At 40.9% G+C, this 16,682-nt stretch overlaps 1 protein-coding gene across 1 annotated transcript in view; it reads left to right on the top strand.

Annotated features, from left to right (window-relative positions):
• LOC115261461 (protein eva-1) overlaps positions 1–16,682 on the top strand; it is a 553,839-nt gene that overhangs the window by 110,164 nt on the left and 426,993 nt on the right. The window contains exon 2 of the mRNA XM_029863136.2: positions 5,249–6,004. Within this exon, the coding sequence (XP_029718996.1) occupies positions 5,872–6,004 (133 nt within the window). The 5' untranslated portion in view covers positions 5,249–5,871. The remainder of the gene's footprint in view (positions 1–5,248; positions 6,005–16,682) is intronic.

Below are 16,682 nucleotides of genomic sequence, written 5' to 3'. Positions count from 1 at the left end.
CATTTAAATGTTTATAACTTTTTTATACGTCAATCAAAAACGCTGAAATTTTGACCAATTATAACCCATTTATTAAAGCTCCATTGGTAAAATTTTGAGCGAGATCGAATAAGTTTTCTGAAAGTTATAGAACTTTCAGTAAAACTTATAAGATTTTTGAACATATTCTTCAGAAATCATACAGAAAATTCCTTTGGAAATGATCGGGATATTTCTTCAAAGTTGTTTAGGAAACTTCTTTTTGAATGCTTTGGTAACTACCTTCGACAACTTTTTCGGTATTCTTTTTGGAAAATTATTCTGTAACAGAATGTACTTCAGGATTCCCTTGTGTAATTTTAGTAGCAATCGCTTTGGAAAGTCCTTCGGTTATTCCTTCAAGGTGCTTCCAGCTATTTCTAAATTCAAACGTTTTTGAAAGTTTTTTTTAATATTCCGGCAGATTTTTTGAGAACTTCTTTGGCTAACACCTTGATTTTTGGAAATTCCTTGTGGAATTCCTTTGAGATTTTCTCCTACCATTCCATTGTATTCTTTAATCCGTAAGAGTGTATCTAATTGAATTTCCTAATTAATAACAAACAGAATTCTGTAAGCATTCATCAAAAGAGTAAGGGTAAGAGGAATACCGAAGAAATTTAAAAACAAATGCTAGGAGCTATCGCAAGAATTACAAAAGTAATTGCCAGGCAAATTTCCAAGGGGATTGCAGGTGGAACTACCAAAGAAATTGATGAAGGAAATCCCGTAGGAGTTGCCTGATATATCTGCACACCGTCATCAATGAAGAATTTTCCGTTTGACGAAATTTGATTTCCGACTGGAATAGGAATATAACCCACAACCGTCACTAACAGTACGGTCACGAACCTCACAGTTATGCTGTAGGTATTTTCAAATATAATAACCTAAATCAATTTCCAATATTACTGCTGAGAAATTTCCAAAAGAGTTATCGAACAAAAAAGTTTCCCATGAAAACCCAAAAAAAACTTATATGAAATGTTGGATCAAATCCAATAAAAATTGCTGAAAGGATTTGCCGAGGAAATTACGCCAAAAGGAAATTCGAAATGTTTTCACAAGGTAACTTTAAGGAAATTCGTCAAATCGATTTGCAAAGAAAATGCCCAATTAAATACCCAATCGAATCCAGTAAGAATTGGCAAATATGTTTCCAGAAGATTGCTAAATTCGTCATTTGAATGGATAAAAAAATCATCATTGCATTGTATAAGAGTTTAAAAGTCAAGAAGTTTAACAACGATAAGTTAATCAACAAAAAATACATTAATGCTTGAAATCGCGTTTTGGGTCATAATGACCCTAATGCACGATGAAGGTTAATATTGTAATTGGTCTACCAGGACCTCTCTGTTCTGGTGTCTGTCAAGCAGAATATCCCCTCATGATTAAGAAGAAAAAAAAATGACTTTTTTTGCAAGTTTAGGAAATGTATGTAAAAACAATCAGATTAGCCGACGCACCACAATCCAATTTTCAAACTCAAGCATGAAATTTGTGCTCCTGTACGCCAATGAAGTCAGGCGTGTATCAGTGGAGAACGCTCAACGGCTGCAGGTCGTATATTCGTTCATGGTGGCCTCACATTTGGATCTACATTGCGGAGCTCCATCGATGTTATGAAAAGCCGATATCGACAGAAACGGGAGGTATGGGAACGAATTCCGCAAATACGTGATAAGCTGGAATCCAACAATACATCACTGAAAAAGCAGGCGCAATCTCACAGGAAACATAACAACAAACGAAAAAAAACTCTCTTTATCTTTTCAATGCAATACTTGATACTGATTTTGATAAAGTTGAACGTTTGTTTTAATCGCAATTACACTATTTGTTATTACGAACTCTTTCAATTATTTATCAATTATTTCAATTATTTCAGACTATCCCCTACTGCCTTTTGAGCATGAGCATAGATGACCGCACAATTCGTAGTTGCTACTCCGTGATTGACCAGAGCAACCGAAATTGCACAGGGAACCAATAAATAGGGCTTGGGACTAGCTTACTATTCTCAATGTACACAGTTCGAGAGCTCTCAACTTTAATAGGGTCAATAACGGCGCCGGCCACGTCCTTACGGTCATCGAGGATGGGAGGGAATGTTAGTAAGACAAACGTTGTTATAAAGACCGCGAATCGCTGCATCTCCACGTTTGTCTCAGGGAGGATTTTTTTAGTAGGGTAAGGTAGATTGTCAGTCCGGAAGTCACCTATGGTTGGTGATATGATTTGACAATGGATCAATATACACAAACCGCCGAAAAGAAAATGCTATCGCGCGTCTCCATTCCACTAGGGAGCAGAAACCTTTAGTCTATTCCACACAGAAATACACTGAACGCGACTCACTTGTCGGCGCCCGGATTTTTTCTCGACCGGCGAGCCCGAACTAACACTTTTCACTCTTTTGTGTTAATGCAAAATATGAAAGAAAATATTTATTGTGATCGTTTTTCGGATCGCGCACGCTTAAAACGATTTTTGGTAACAACACACGTCTTTATTCGGCGACGGACGTATCGAGAATGATGCGGGCACTGCTTTCTCCTCCTGACTTCCGCCTCAGCGGACCTACAACGGAAACGGTTTGACGCACGGTCGCTGCGTTTTATTTTTGACAGCTGTATTTAGCCCAATGGGTTTGACGAGTTTCGTTTGACCTATAAAAGGGGTTCGGAACTACTACATTATTATCAACTAAAAGTGTACTGGGAACTAGCGCCGACGGGAAGCGAAAAATTCGGAACTGACTCGATCCACCGCACACTAAATTCAACCGCGTCGATTGTATTCTTTCTCGTTCAAACTACAGCGCGATGGGAAGCGAAAAATCTGGAACCGACTTGAGCCACGACGCGTCCACCGCACACTGAATTCAACCGCGTCGAAATGCTCACTTCGGAATAGAGAAAAAAAAATCGAACCACCGAAGCAACCGCGCGCGACACTGGCACCCGGACGAAATCCTACTACACACTGATGCACGCTGGGTCCGCCGCCGTCGAAATGCTAACTTCGGACTACAAAATAGAAAGAGAAAAAATCGAACTGAAGCAAACGCGCGCGACACTGGCACCCGGATGAAATCTTGCCACACACTCCGACTGGTAATCATACGACCGAATTCCCGCTTTTCTTCCGACGACAACGACGACGATGCACAGCACAAAACGACGCGAGTTGGGCAGCTTATGCCAGCGACTGGTAATCACACGACCGAATTCCCGCTTTTCTTCCGACGACAACGACGACGATGCACAGCACAAAACGACGCGAGTTGGGCAGCTTATGCCAGCGACCCAGACTATCCCCTACTGCCTTTTCGTATAGGAATTCTCGTATCATCAGAGTACATCTCTAAGCCCTGAAATACCCAACACTGACAACGACCCCCTTCAACGGAGAAACGTTCAAGCATAATATGTCGTTTTATATGACACGTCGCACAGAGCCATAAGGAGAAGCGACGACGAGTTCATCATAACTCTCCAAACGAATTAGAAGACTTCTTGTAAATTTCCACTGTGTGCATTGCTCCAAATTACGTCCCAATAGACCCATTTGTTATGGGTTCATTCTCCCAGTAACGTACAACGTTGTTCGCTTGCTTCAGCGATAGCTTGTACGTGGGTGAAGCAGACGTTGAAAGGTGGAACCCCGTGACTGCGAAGGGAAACCCTCCGTCAACTTTTCCCACTCGATGTCTGCCGAAGAAAAATGTTTCGAAAATTCGACGCATAAATTAAGATTTGTCAAGTGCAAAGATGTCCCTGAACGATGTATCCTCGACTCAGAAATCGTGCCATCGTCGTTGCAATGAGAGTGCCCCGGTGGTGTTATGAATTGTGTGAATTTTGAACGAAACGGTTTATGATTAGAACGTGCCATTTGCGAACAATGGATCACATTAGCAACAAAGATATCACTTGATGAGTGTCATCAGCCGGCTGACAAATTTGAATGGTTAATATTTGTTTTATGAGTTTGATCCGAGACGTCTTTGTCTACAAAAGTCAGTTTTATGATTGTGCGTAGGTTTTGTGTGGATTCAATTATGCAGCTTTTGGATTTTATGTCGTGCTTAGATATAAAGAGGCAGATTTGTATTTTGATAGAGAAAGAGAACTGCTTCTTGGAATGGCAAGTTAGAAGCCGTACTACACCATCACTTGGAGAAAGGCATGTAGCAACAAATATTACATTTTTAATTATAAGAAAATCAATGAGCTTTTTTTCTGGCATACCAAACATACTGAGATTCTGCTTGTTTCTTGCTATAAGAATTTCCACGTTGGGCATCCAACCATCCAACATAGACAAGAGATACTCTGAGAGAGCCCTTGGAACTTAGATCAAATTGGATACGGCCGAACCAAGATTCTTGTAGAAGACTTTAAGCTCGTTGAATATCCCCTTGGACATGATGGAATTAAACCAACATTTGATTGGAGCTAAAGGGTGACAAAAGAAACAAATCTGGCAGAAATCGTCCAAGGAATCGTTCAAGCTCTTTTTTATATAAAGGTGCACCACACCACCCTATTACCCTATTTGACGGTGCATGCTAACGTCTTTGCAGATCAACTCTCTCGATACACTCAAAATGTTCTGTAAAATAAGCAAAAATATGAATCTGTTAAAGAATAACCACGATTTCGTTTCGTTTGACCAACTTTAATTCGACCGAGTCAGTTAAAGATAAATCAATTTGCAACGTTGCAGAAAAAAAAAATAACGGATTGCCAAACTTTCCCTCGTCATGATATGTGAATTCGAAACTTTTAATGATCTTTCTTTGGGACGTTCTAACTCATTCAACGTTTTGCTCTTGAGCATTTCTGACAGGATATGTTTTTCTGCTCCTATGGCAGGGGGAAAAACACACTTGCAGAAGAGGAAACTTGTTTGGAAAGTGTGGGTTTTTCCTTCTGCCTCGGTGTAGTTTGATAAACACAACCGAGCAGAAGCGCTTCGGAAAGTTTCGTCCTCGTGCACCTTATCGCTTGCCGATGTTTGCACTTCGATCCTTATCACCAGAGCGGAGCTTACGCGGTTCTTAGGAAAGAGAGCTCCCCGGGCCGGTTTCCGTCCGTGTTTCACGCGCGCATCGGGACGAGGAAATTTTCCCAGAAACAGGAGAATTGACTGAGACTGTATAAAAGTTTTATGAACGCAAATAGTGAAAATATCCTTCTCTTTTTTTTCCTTCTCGTTTCAGGAAACGTTCCGGGTTTCTGTGGATTTACGCGCGCTCTAACCATTCGTCGGTGGATTTCAAGTGTTTGCTCTAGCGGAAATGTCGTCCGGAGGTGGCTTTATGATTTCATTCTCGTAACGAGCAGCTTGCAGTAATGATAGAGTCATATTATTTTTTTACGACCCACCACTGCCAGGCGCGACTCATCCGTTAGGAGGAAGCTTTTTGCTGTTGCGTAAAGACGAGGCAATGAGGCTTTCAGTTTTTAATGTATTCATAATAAATTGAGTGGTGATGTGATTTTAACGTGGCATTTCGAGGTGAGATAATTAATCATTCTGAAATAAAACCACACGGAGAAAAGGAAAACGTGCAAATAAATTCGCATCCCGAAAAAATAAAGAATAAAAAAGGCGTGAAATGTGCAAGTGTGATATGTTCCCGAAAGTGTGGGAAAATTGATTAAATATATCCTGGTGAACGACACAACCGAAAGTCAGCCGGTGAATGTGTTTCTCAGCTGAGTAATGCAACCCGAGTGAGAAGTGATTGAAAGTAAAATATTTGCAATATTAATTAAGGGAGATTTTTATGCATCAGTTATTCGCGTGAGGTGAACCGCCGGGGGATCGGAAATCGCAGTAATGGAATTAATACAAATCAAATCCATTCAGCATCATTTATTTCATTGGATTATCATATTATTGCTGCTTTCGTCGTCGCCACCGGTGCTGCGAGCGGATCCGGACGCGCAAATTTTCCGAGTGGACCCACTAGGTAAGTTGTATGCACGGCTGCGACTCAGTAATTAGTACGAATTCATGCATTTCAGCTCATGTATCGATAGCCGAATTATTCCGTTACACATCATATTATAATTCGGCAAGCACCGGCGTTGACATTTCAAATGGGATGCGGGTGGATTCATTATACAATGTATAGTATAATTACATGATTCTTATAACAGTTCTCGGTACTAATTTGAAATCGTAAACTGAAACAAAATGATGATAGCTAGAACAAACTCATCGTAATGGAAATGTGCTAATTGAATTTCCCCAAATCTGTCTATCCACCCGATCAGTATACAATAGCAAATTTACACCAACAGGTGGACAATATTCACATGCACAGTCAAGATTCCTATATTACGGTTAATTAGTACCATACAGCGGCAATCCATACTATAATAGGAATTTACTTTGTAATACATACACCCGATTCTTTTTTGCACGGGTAGTTTTTCTGCCACAAATCAGTCAATTTTAAACTTATATTGACTTGATTCTTCGTACACGGATAGTACTGCCGGTGTCTCTCTATGTACGTACACATTTTCATGTGAATCGGTGGAAAACTGACGAAGTTATGGCCAAAAATCGAACAGTGCAAAAAAAAAATCTGGTGTAAATGCGCCTGTCTCCCAGCTCAAATCTCATATTGTTGGTTTCGGCCAAAATTCGTAATATTGGAGGTTTTGATGGCAAATAATAAACAATTATGTATACTTTCATCTCACAAAGACCCGTTTCGAAATTATTTGAGAAACGCGAGATTTACATATATAGACCGTTTAATAAAACACCACGATACACTTTTTCAATTTATTCTTCGGAAGTTGGTTTCACACTTGATTTCACACAACTAGTCGCCGCGGTGGTTAACTAAAGACTGCTGAAGCCACCCGATCACTCACTCAAACACTCTCTCTCTCTCACATACAAGACGAATGCAATAGCGGAAACAGGAACAGGAATCTGAATAACGCAACGGTAGTTTGACGTTTATGCTTTGCGTTTTAGCAGTGTTGCCAATTTGCTGGGGATCGCAGCAACACACATTACAACTCGGCCATTCCTGACTATGGATTACTGCACGAATTTATTCTGGCCTGCTTACTCTCACACGAAATTTGACGTTTGAGCGGTGTCGGCACCTCTCAAACGTCAAATTTTCTGTGAGAGTAAGCAGACCAGCAATAATTCGTGCAGTGGACCATTCAGGCCAATCATGTCTAAAGGTCCTATCTGCAGAAGAGAGGCTCTCTTTGGTTTCTCTCTCTTTTGTTAATATCTCAGCTATTTATTTGTATTATGATTGTCTCCTTGCATTGAACGATGGTCAAAACAATCGTCTTTTAATTTGCACTGCAAAAATAGTTTAAAACAGGGATGGGAACACTCACTTGCAAAGAATTACACTCACTTGCTATTTTCTCAGCTCAGAAGCGTGCAATTAAGAAACGATGTATGGATGACTTTTGCCTTGTGGTTTTGTCTCAAACTTTGTCGAATAGAGTAGAGGTCGCTCACGAATCCCAAAGTCGTGACAGAGCTGTGAAAGCGACTCTCCATGAGGTGAGTGTAATTTACATTCACCTCGTGGAGAGTTGCATTCGCAGCTCACTCACGAATTCGGTATGCGTGTGCGACCCCTACTCTATTCGGCAAACTTTTAGACCAAATCACAAGGCAAAATCCGTCCATATATCGTTTTATGATTGCACGCTTCTGAGCTGAGAAAATAGCAAGTGAGTGTAATTCTTTGCAAGTGAGTGTTCCCATCCCTGGTTTAAAAGTGTATCATTACATTGCAATAATTGAAAGAGAAAGTGAACAAAGAGAGCCTCTCAAATGCAGATAGGACCTATTGAAATGATTGGCCTGTATTGATCGTCCCGATCACTCTTACTCATATCATACAAATACGAATCATTAAGCGGCACTTATCTATCTCAACTTATCCTAAGTGTTAGTAAACATCCAATAGTGTCACAACCAGTTAATGCTTCATGGCCTCAGTTTCGTCACCACGCTGAGTGTGTTCCATCAAAGACGAGCTCTGAAAGGCTCCTGGGGTCCAATGGACCCCGGGTATCCCTTTTAGGGTTAATGAAGTCGTACAATTCAATGCCAAAAAAGTGTTGCATTACTTACCATTTTCCATGTTCATCTAATGTATCTTTCAATTCTGTTTGTTTTGAATCACGCCAGTCGGCCCAACGCAGACTCGACTATGCCATCATAATATGATAATATTATGGTAGTTGAGAAATTTGACCATTTTCAATATCTCTGATCACATATCGGTCATTGGGTAGGACTTTATGGATTCTATACGGTCCTTTGAACTTAAGAATGAGCTTTTTGTTAGTACCAACCGTATTTTCGACATTTCTGATTACAACGAATTCTCCTTCGGAATACACTGTGGGAGGCCTATGCTTCTTCTCGAACGCAGCGAGGTTTCTTGCTTGCGACCCTCTGATATTCTCTGCAGCAGCATCCCTCAACGACAACAGGTTTCTGGGTGAATCGACAGTAGCTTTCTCCTCTAAAAACTCTGTAAGTGGATCTACATTTCGACTGCGTTGATTTACTCCGAATAACAGCATACTGGGCGAATAACGAGTAGTTGAGTGGATATAGTTGTTGAGGGCGTATTCTATGTCTTTTAACATTTTCGACCACTCAGAATGTGGCACAGGTTCGGAGACTTTTGCTAACATTGATTTCAAAACCCTGTTGACACGTTCAACCTCTCCATTGGCTTGAGCGGAAGCAGTAGCTACTTTTACGTGATCAATATTGTTATCTAATAGATAAGAACTGAACTCCAAGGAGGTGAAACAAGTCCCACGGTCACTGATGATCCTTCGAGGGCGACTGTAATACTCAAAATATTTGTCAAGACAAGCACATACCTCTTTTGTGCTGGTCGAATTCGCCGCAAAGAGCTTAACGTATTTTGTAAAAGCGTCGACAATGGCAAATACGTGCTTTCTTTTCGAAATTATCGATGGCAATGGTCATAAATGATCCACATGGATAGTGTCAAAAGGAACTGGATTTTTGAGGATATTATGCAGATTCCGGGAAGAACTATTCGACGGAGTTGAGAACATGATACAACGGATGCAGTTCTGGACATACTTCTCGACTTTGGCCTTCATATTTGGAAACCAGTAGTGTAGTTTGATGTCATCGACACATTTTGTTACTCCAAGGTGACACATTTTCTCATGAGCCTGCCTGATGACATTCACTTCTATTTCCTTGGGGACGTACAATAACAACGTATCTTCAGCAGATCGCCGATAAACCAAACCATCATCTAAACAAAAATGCTTGACTGGAGCTTTACTCAACTCCTCTCTAATCTTCACAATATTCTCATCTCTGTTTTGAGTTACTTGCAGCTGGAAGACAATATCGTATAGGCTCACAGCAGAAGCCAACTGTTCCGAATTGCTGATCGTCTGAATGGAAACTGAAGGATAATACCGGCTCAAAGCATCAACATGGTTCATCAATTTACTGCTACGGTGCTGAATGGTGTAATGATAGTTCTCCAGCTCCAAAACCCACCGAGCAATTGTATGATTGACACTTTTCCGGTTGAGAGTCATAGTTAAAGAATTACAGTCGGTTATAATTCGGAACGGGATTCTTTCCAGATATATACGGAACTTTCGCAGTGAATATATAACAGCCAGAGTTTCTAACTCAAAGCTGTGATATTTTGACTCTGCTGATGCTGTTTGACGTGAGAAATACGCAATCGGGTGAAATTTACCATCAACCAGTTTCTGGAACAGAATACCTCCGAAACCTTCAGAACTCGCATCATAGTGCAACTCGATCTCCCTTTCAGGATTGTACAACGCCAATATTGGAGATGATACTAACTTATCCCGTAGCTCTGTGAATGCATGTTTACAACGTTCATCGAACTCGAACTTAGCATTTGGCTTAGTCAACGCTCGCAGTGGCTGAGAGATGGTAGAGAATGACGGAATAAAACGACTGAAGTAAGAAAACAAACCAATGCATTTACTCACATCCCTACTGTATGTTGGAAAAGGCATGCTTCTGATAGCCTCAATGTGCGAGTTGTTTAGCTTAATGCCTTTATCGCTTACCGAGAACCCCAGCCGATCCACTTGTGTGTAACAAAACGAACATTTCTTGAATTTGATTTCCAATCGATATTCAGCCAGACATCGCAATACACGCCTCAACAGTACCAAATGTTCTTCTATGGTGTCTGTCGCCAAAGTAACATCATCCATATAAACTATGACTGTACTCTCCTTCAGAAATGGAGCAAGACCCATGTTTATGAAGCGCTGGAAGACAGCGGGCTTATTTCGCAATCCGAACGGCATCTTAACGTACTCAAACTGCCCATTAGGTGTAACAAAAGACGTGTAGGGAATAGATTCAGGAGCCTGATGAATCCCGTTCTTCAAGTCAAGCACTGTAAAATACCGCTTGCCTTCAAGACGTTCCAAGCAATCGTCGATCAAAGGAATGGGGTAACTGTCACGCACCGTGATCTTATTCAAAGAACGATAATCGACACACACACACGTTTTTCCTCTTTCTTGGTTCTCAGCACAATAGGAAATGAGTACGGTGAGCTGCTAGGTTTAATTATGTTCTCTGTTAACAGCTGATCAATAATACGATCAACTTCCTTTTTGTCAGAATATGAGAGCCTACGCGAAGCAAAGCTGATAGGTGTATCAGAAGTTAACTTAAGCTTCATTTCATAGCTGTGCGGTTTAGCAGGAATGTTTGCAAGATTCAAATAGTCATCATTAATAATGTCGTGGATAGCTATCTGGGTGTTTAGGTCCAAACAAGGGTTTATGTCGTAGCGTTCGGAAGACTCGTTATTTTCGATTGCGAAAATATCAGGAAGGCTACTCTGATCAGAGCCACTGTTATCAAATTCACTCAACTCACCGTGACGGCATTGGATATACAGGTAGATGTACAATCAAAACATTTGGTTTGATGTGATCGAAAAACACAATGCAATTCTTTGCCTGAAATTTTATTTTATTTGTATCTGTGATTTCAATTTTCGGTGACTCTGCGACATAAGTGTCAAACAAAACTATTCCAAATGTTTTCAAAAATTCACGTCCCAGCAATAACGGGCAAGAAATAAAATGATCAGGAACGACGTCTATCTTCAACATGTGTGCTCGGTCACGGTACATAATAAGTACCGAAACAATACCGTAACAACATAACGGAAATCCACCTACACTTCTGTATCCGGAAAATACTTCTCGCGTCGGTAGTAAGGTTTTAGGGACCGACGATCTTTGAGTCAAAATTATCGGACTGCCCGTATCGAAAACAGAAAGAAACTTGATAAATGGCTGCACATTTTCGTCTGATAAGAATGCAACACTTACCATATTAATATCCGAAAGAGCTCCGGCCAGGTCGTCTTCAACTGTAGGTTCCTTTGGTTGACGGCGTACGAATTCCTCAACCAGTGCTACCCGGTCCTGATTGCGAGGTGCTGACTTCGGACAATCCTTGAGTTTGTGCTGCATGGAGCCACACCGGAAGCACGATCCAATTTTACGTCGTGGTTTGAGACAATCGACGGAAAGATGCCCGGTGTCGGAACAATTGTAGCATCGCAGAACGGAATCCGACGGTTTCACCGGAAACGCTGTGGCCCTGGTGATCTTCGTTTTGGCACTTGCTGTCGGAGACGGAACGGAATTCACTTCACGGAGGTGTGAATAACGTCGGGCCAGTTGTTTGAGCTGCCCAATGTTGTTGGCTGGGTACAATACGGCGAAATTGGCGGAACGGTCACGGAATCCATCGATGATCAACTGCACTGTCTGAGCTTCGTCAATGTTTGCTCTGGAAGCAATCTCCTGCATCGGCAATATGTAGCCCATAACAAACCTTTTTCCGGAACGAACGGTGTCTTTCTCAGTTTGTCAATCACTTCGGCAACCGAGTACACGTGGCCGAAGTTTTCCAAAAAATGATCACGGAACTGCTTGTACGTCGTCGACTTGTCGATTCGCAAAAACCACTCAGCTTCGGTCCCCGGCTTCATCATTCGGCGAATGCACTTCAGCTTGAACAAGTCGTCCCCGTTAATTGCATCGCAAGCTCGTTCGGAATCGGTAATCCATTTATTTGCGTCGTAGAAATCACTGTTGGCGAACTTGGGTACGGTGTGCTTAACGTCCTGAAAATCCGGTTACTTATTCGGCAGTACTTCGGTTTCGGCCAATTCCCTACGAAGGTCGGCAATCCTCTTCCGCTTCTCCAAAACACGAATTTCGGCGTCCAACTGCTCTTCCTCCTCGTCCGTTGTCGAGTCTCCATCGTTGGAACATTCCCGAACCTCTTTTCCACGCGGTTGGCTCTCGTACAGCGCTCGCAAATGGCGCACCGTCGCCGGAATAGGAAATTCGACGTTGTGTTCTCTGAGCCAAACCATTCGTTCGGATTTGTTCATTCGTTCGGCCATCCTTCGTTCAACAGCAAATTTTTCCGATAGTCGCGAACTGAATCGGTTTCAATCCCACTTCTGATTACTATAGACCGTTTAATAAAACACCACGATACACTTTTTCAATTTATTCTTCGGAAGTTATTTTCACACTTGATTTTATACAACTATTCGCCGCGGTGGCTCACTAAAGACTGCTGAAGCCACCCGATCACTCACTCAAACACTCTCTCTCACACATACAAGACGAATGCAATGGTCCACTGCATGTACTTACTAGAGTGGGTCAACGTTGTATGGAGAAACTTTAAATTTGACCGCATCAACCCGGAACAAAGCTTTTTTGACTCCTTTTTGCGACCAAAAAAACTGTGCAAAATTTGGGAGCGATTGGTTGCGTCCCCGTATTCCGCATTGCGATTAAAATTTGTATGGAAGTTAGTATGGGAAAACGTACTTTTTTGCATTTTACTCATAACTTGAATTCTTTTGTCTAATACCGTTTAACTAATGACGTTAAAGTATAGCCTAGGATATACCGAAAAACTTTGCCGAAGACCGCAAAGTGATCCGACGCTTGTGAAAAAAGTTATTCGCTTGGTAACTTAGGCCAAAAACTGAGATTTTCTTATTGATATTATTCCTTTACATGTTAAATGATAAGCACCACCAGGCAATCTGTGCGTTATAACTTTTTTCACAAGTGTCGGATCACTTTGCGGTCTTCGGCAAAGTTTTTCGGCATATCCTAGGCTATGCTTCAACGTCATTAGTTAGACAGTTTTAGACAAAAAATTTCAATTTATGAGAAAAATGCAAAAAAGCACGTTTTCCCATACTAAATTCCATACAAACTTCAACCGCAAAGCGGAATACGGGGACGCAACCAATCGCTCCCAAATTCTGCACAGTTGTTTTGGACGCTGAAAGGAATCGAAAAAGCATTGTTCCAAAAAATCGACTTTGTTGACCCAGTCTAGTACTTACGCTGGCCTGCTTACTCTCGCAGAAAATTTGACGTTTGATAGGTGCCGACATCGCTCAAACGTCAAATTTCGTGTGAGAGTAAGCAGGTCAGAATAAATTCGTGCAGTAGTCCATAGCGGAAACAGGAACAGGAATCTGAATAACGCAACGGTTGTTTGACGTTAATGCTTTGCGTTTTAGCAGTGTTGCCAATTTGCTGGGGATCGCAGCAACACACATTACACATATTTTATCAATTCTGTGTAATAAAGGTACAGGTCAAAATCGGTCAAGATTATCAATAGTAGTTGAAAAATAGTAACCCAAAATTCATGAAACAGCTCCTTCAAGGCCTTTCGTTAACCTTTCATGATACAATAATTAACATTTGTATATTTTAATCAAATGATAAGTTAAATACGTGAACTTGCAAAATGTGCTTCAAAATTCACTGTTTTCGAACGTTTTTCACACATTCAAGTGCACAGTTTGAGTTGTGCACCTATTCCCATTGTGCGGATTATCAGTACTGTAGGAATCCTTTAGTATCAATACTATATCTGGCAAGATCTAATACGTACTACATATAGGAATTTTGACTGTACGTTAGACTGGGTCAATAAGATCGATATTTTTGTCTTAAATTCTGTAATACAGTATAGCCTACGAATATTCCGACAAAGTTTGTTAAAGACCGCTGAGTGGTCCAATGCTTTTGAAAAAAAAGTTATATGCCTAATAATTCTGGCCAAATAGTGCCAATCCAATCTAGCTCACTCTCTGTGTTCACCATTGACAGTGGCACTCGAAGAAGCCCAAAACGCAATGCAGCCTCAATCACAGCACAGCTCTGTTTCATCTCGTCGAATGAACACGCTAACGCCGCTCAGCACTAAAGTGCATAATTTCCAGACTACACCAAAAATGTGTAACCCTTGCACATGTACAAAATCAGCTCCTGTGTCCGCAAAATCGTTAAATTCGCAAAAATTTGTGTACAGCAATCTAGCTAGGTTATCTATTGAAAATAAATCGACATTTCGCATCTAGACGAGTGTACGAGCTGCTTTTGAGAATGTGTAACTGTTACACATTTTTGTGTGGTCTGGAAATTATGCACTTATGAGTAGGGCTTACACATTTTAGTGCTGAGTGGTTTTAGCGAGAACCTACAATAAAATATAATATTAGCACTCAAGACAAACGCAAGTGACTCTCAAATTTGAGAAATTATTCTTCAGAGATTCCTGCTGGAACTATTCCTTAACAAACTACTTCGCTAGAGTTTATATCAAAAATTCAACATGAATCTTTCAACAGAATCCTCAAGGAATGCTTTCGAAGACTTCTTCATGGGTTCCTTTATGGTTCCTCAATGTTCCCGACATGGATTTTTCCTGGAAGCATAAAATCTGAAGGATGATTTCTGCCGGCATTCTTGTAGGAAATTTAGATATTCTAAGGCATTCAAAAAATAAAAATATCCACAAATTTCAACTGAATGCACTGGATTCAATTAGAATGGTCAAAAGGGTGACCGGACTGTATGCGGGGTATCTTGTTGCTGTGCATCGTTCTCAAAGTCCTCTGGAAAGTGATCCTTAACCGGATACAAAAGAAGATTTACGTAACTCTCCAACGGCAGCAGGCAAGATTCCATGCCGGACGATCCTGTGTGGATCTTATTGTCACGCTCCGTATCATCTTGGAGAAAATCAATGAATTCCAAAAATCTCCCTACCTGATGTTCATCGATAACGAAAAAGCTTTCGACGGTCTTAATCACGAAAACAGGTGTGGAGCGCTCAGGCGCAAGGGTATCCCTGCGAAATTCATCGGCCTCATTGAAGCACAGTACAGGGCATTTTCGTACAGAGTACTGCACATCTGTGTCTTGTCTGATCCCATCCAGGTCGTTGCTGGAGTGAGACAAGGATGTATACTATCACCGCTCCTATGTATTCCTTATTGTAATCGACGAGATCCTGGTAGATGCGATTGATCGGAAACCAAATCGTTGGCTGTGGCAGCCCATTACTATGGAGCACCTAAATGACTTCGAACTGACTAATGACGTTGCTCTCTTAGCTTAACCCATATCCGCCCAGCGTCCTATTTATAGGACAGATGCCCCGAACGCCCAGCGTCCTATAAATAGGACAGTCCTTTTGATGTGAATATCTCCAGAATTATACAAAATTTTAGAATACTTTCTTCAGAGAAGATGCTCTCCACACCCATACCTTGCTCGTAGTGGACAATATAGTTTGTGACTGGTTCACTAGGTAGCGTAAACGATACTGCAAAGATTACATATTGTTACGATCTATGAGCTACATTTCCAATGCGAAAATAATTTATTTCCCTGGAATCTTGACAATAATTAATGATTTATAGTTGATTTCTTCGGCAGAGTTGTTTATCAATGCATACAAAAGTCAATGTATGTATGATTGTATGTTTATAAGCTTGTATGTTTACATGTTCGTATGTTTGTCTATTTGTATGTTGATATGTATGTACGTATGTGTATATGTATCAATGTACCGGCATAACTCTGGAATGCGTCAAGAAATTTCAATCAAATTTGGCATACACATTCCTTAGGATGTGGATGTGGTAGTAGGGTTATTGGAATTCAAGATGGCGGCTTAGGTTCCAAGATGGCGGTGAAAACTCCAGAATATATGCTTTTTAACGGCTGCGTAGGATACTATGCAATATGGGTATCTATCGATCGGGCTTCATAAGTAGAACTTAAAAATGAATATCCGACGCCATTTTGAAATCCAATATGGTGGACCATAACCAAGATGGCGACCATGGAATGGTAGTTTGATATGTAATATGGGTATCTATCGATCGGGCTTGATGAGTAGAAGTCAAAAATCGATATTTAACGCCATTTTTAAATCCAAGATGGCGGACCATAATCCAAGATGGCGGCCACGGAATGAGAGTTTGAGCTATGATACTATGCAATATGAGTATCTATCGATCGGGCTTCATTAGTAGAACTCAAAGATGAATATCCGACGGCATTTTGAAATACAAGATGGCGGACCATATCCAAGATGGCGGCCACGGAATGGTAGATTAAGCTATGATACCATGCAATATGGGTATCTATCGATCGGGCTTCATGAGTAGAAGTCAAAAATCGATATTTGACCCTATTTTAAAATCCAAGATGGCGGACCATATCCAA

The sequence above is a fragment of the Aedes albopictus genome, chromosome 3, assembly GCF_035046485.1.
Source record: "Aedes albopictus strain Foshan chromosome 3, AalbF5, whole genome shotgun sequence".
Taxonomy (NCBI): Eukaryota; Metazoa; Arthropoda; class Insecta; order Diptera; family Culicidae; genus Aedes; species Aedes albopictus.
The sequence above is the reverse complement of the archived record's forward strand: the minus strand, read 5'-3'. Positions and strand labels throughout refer to the sequence as shown.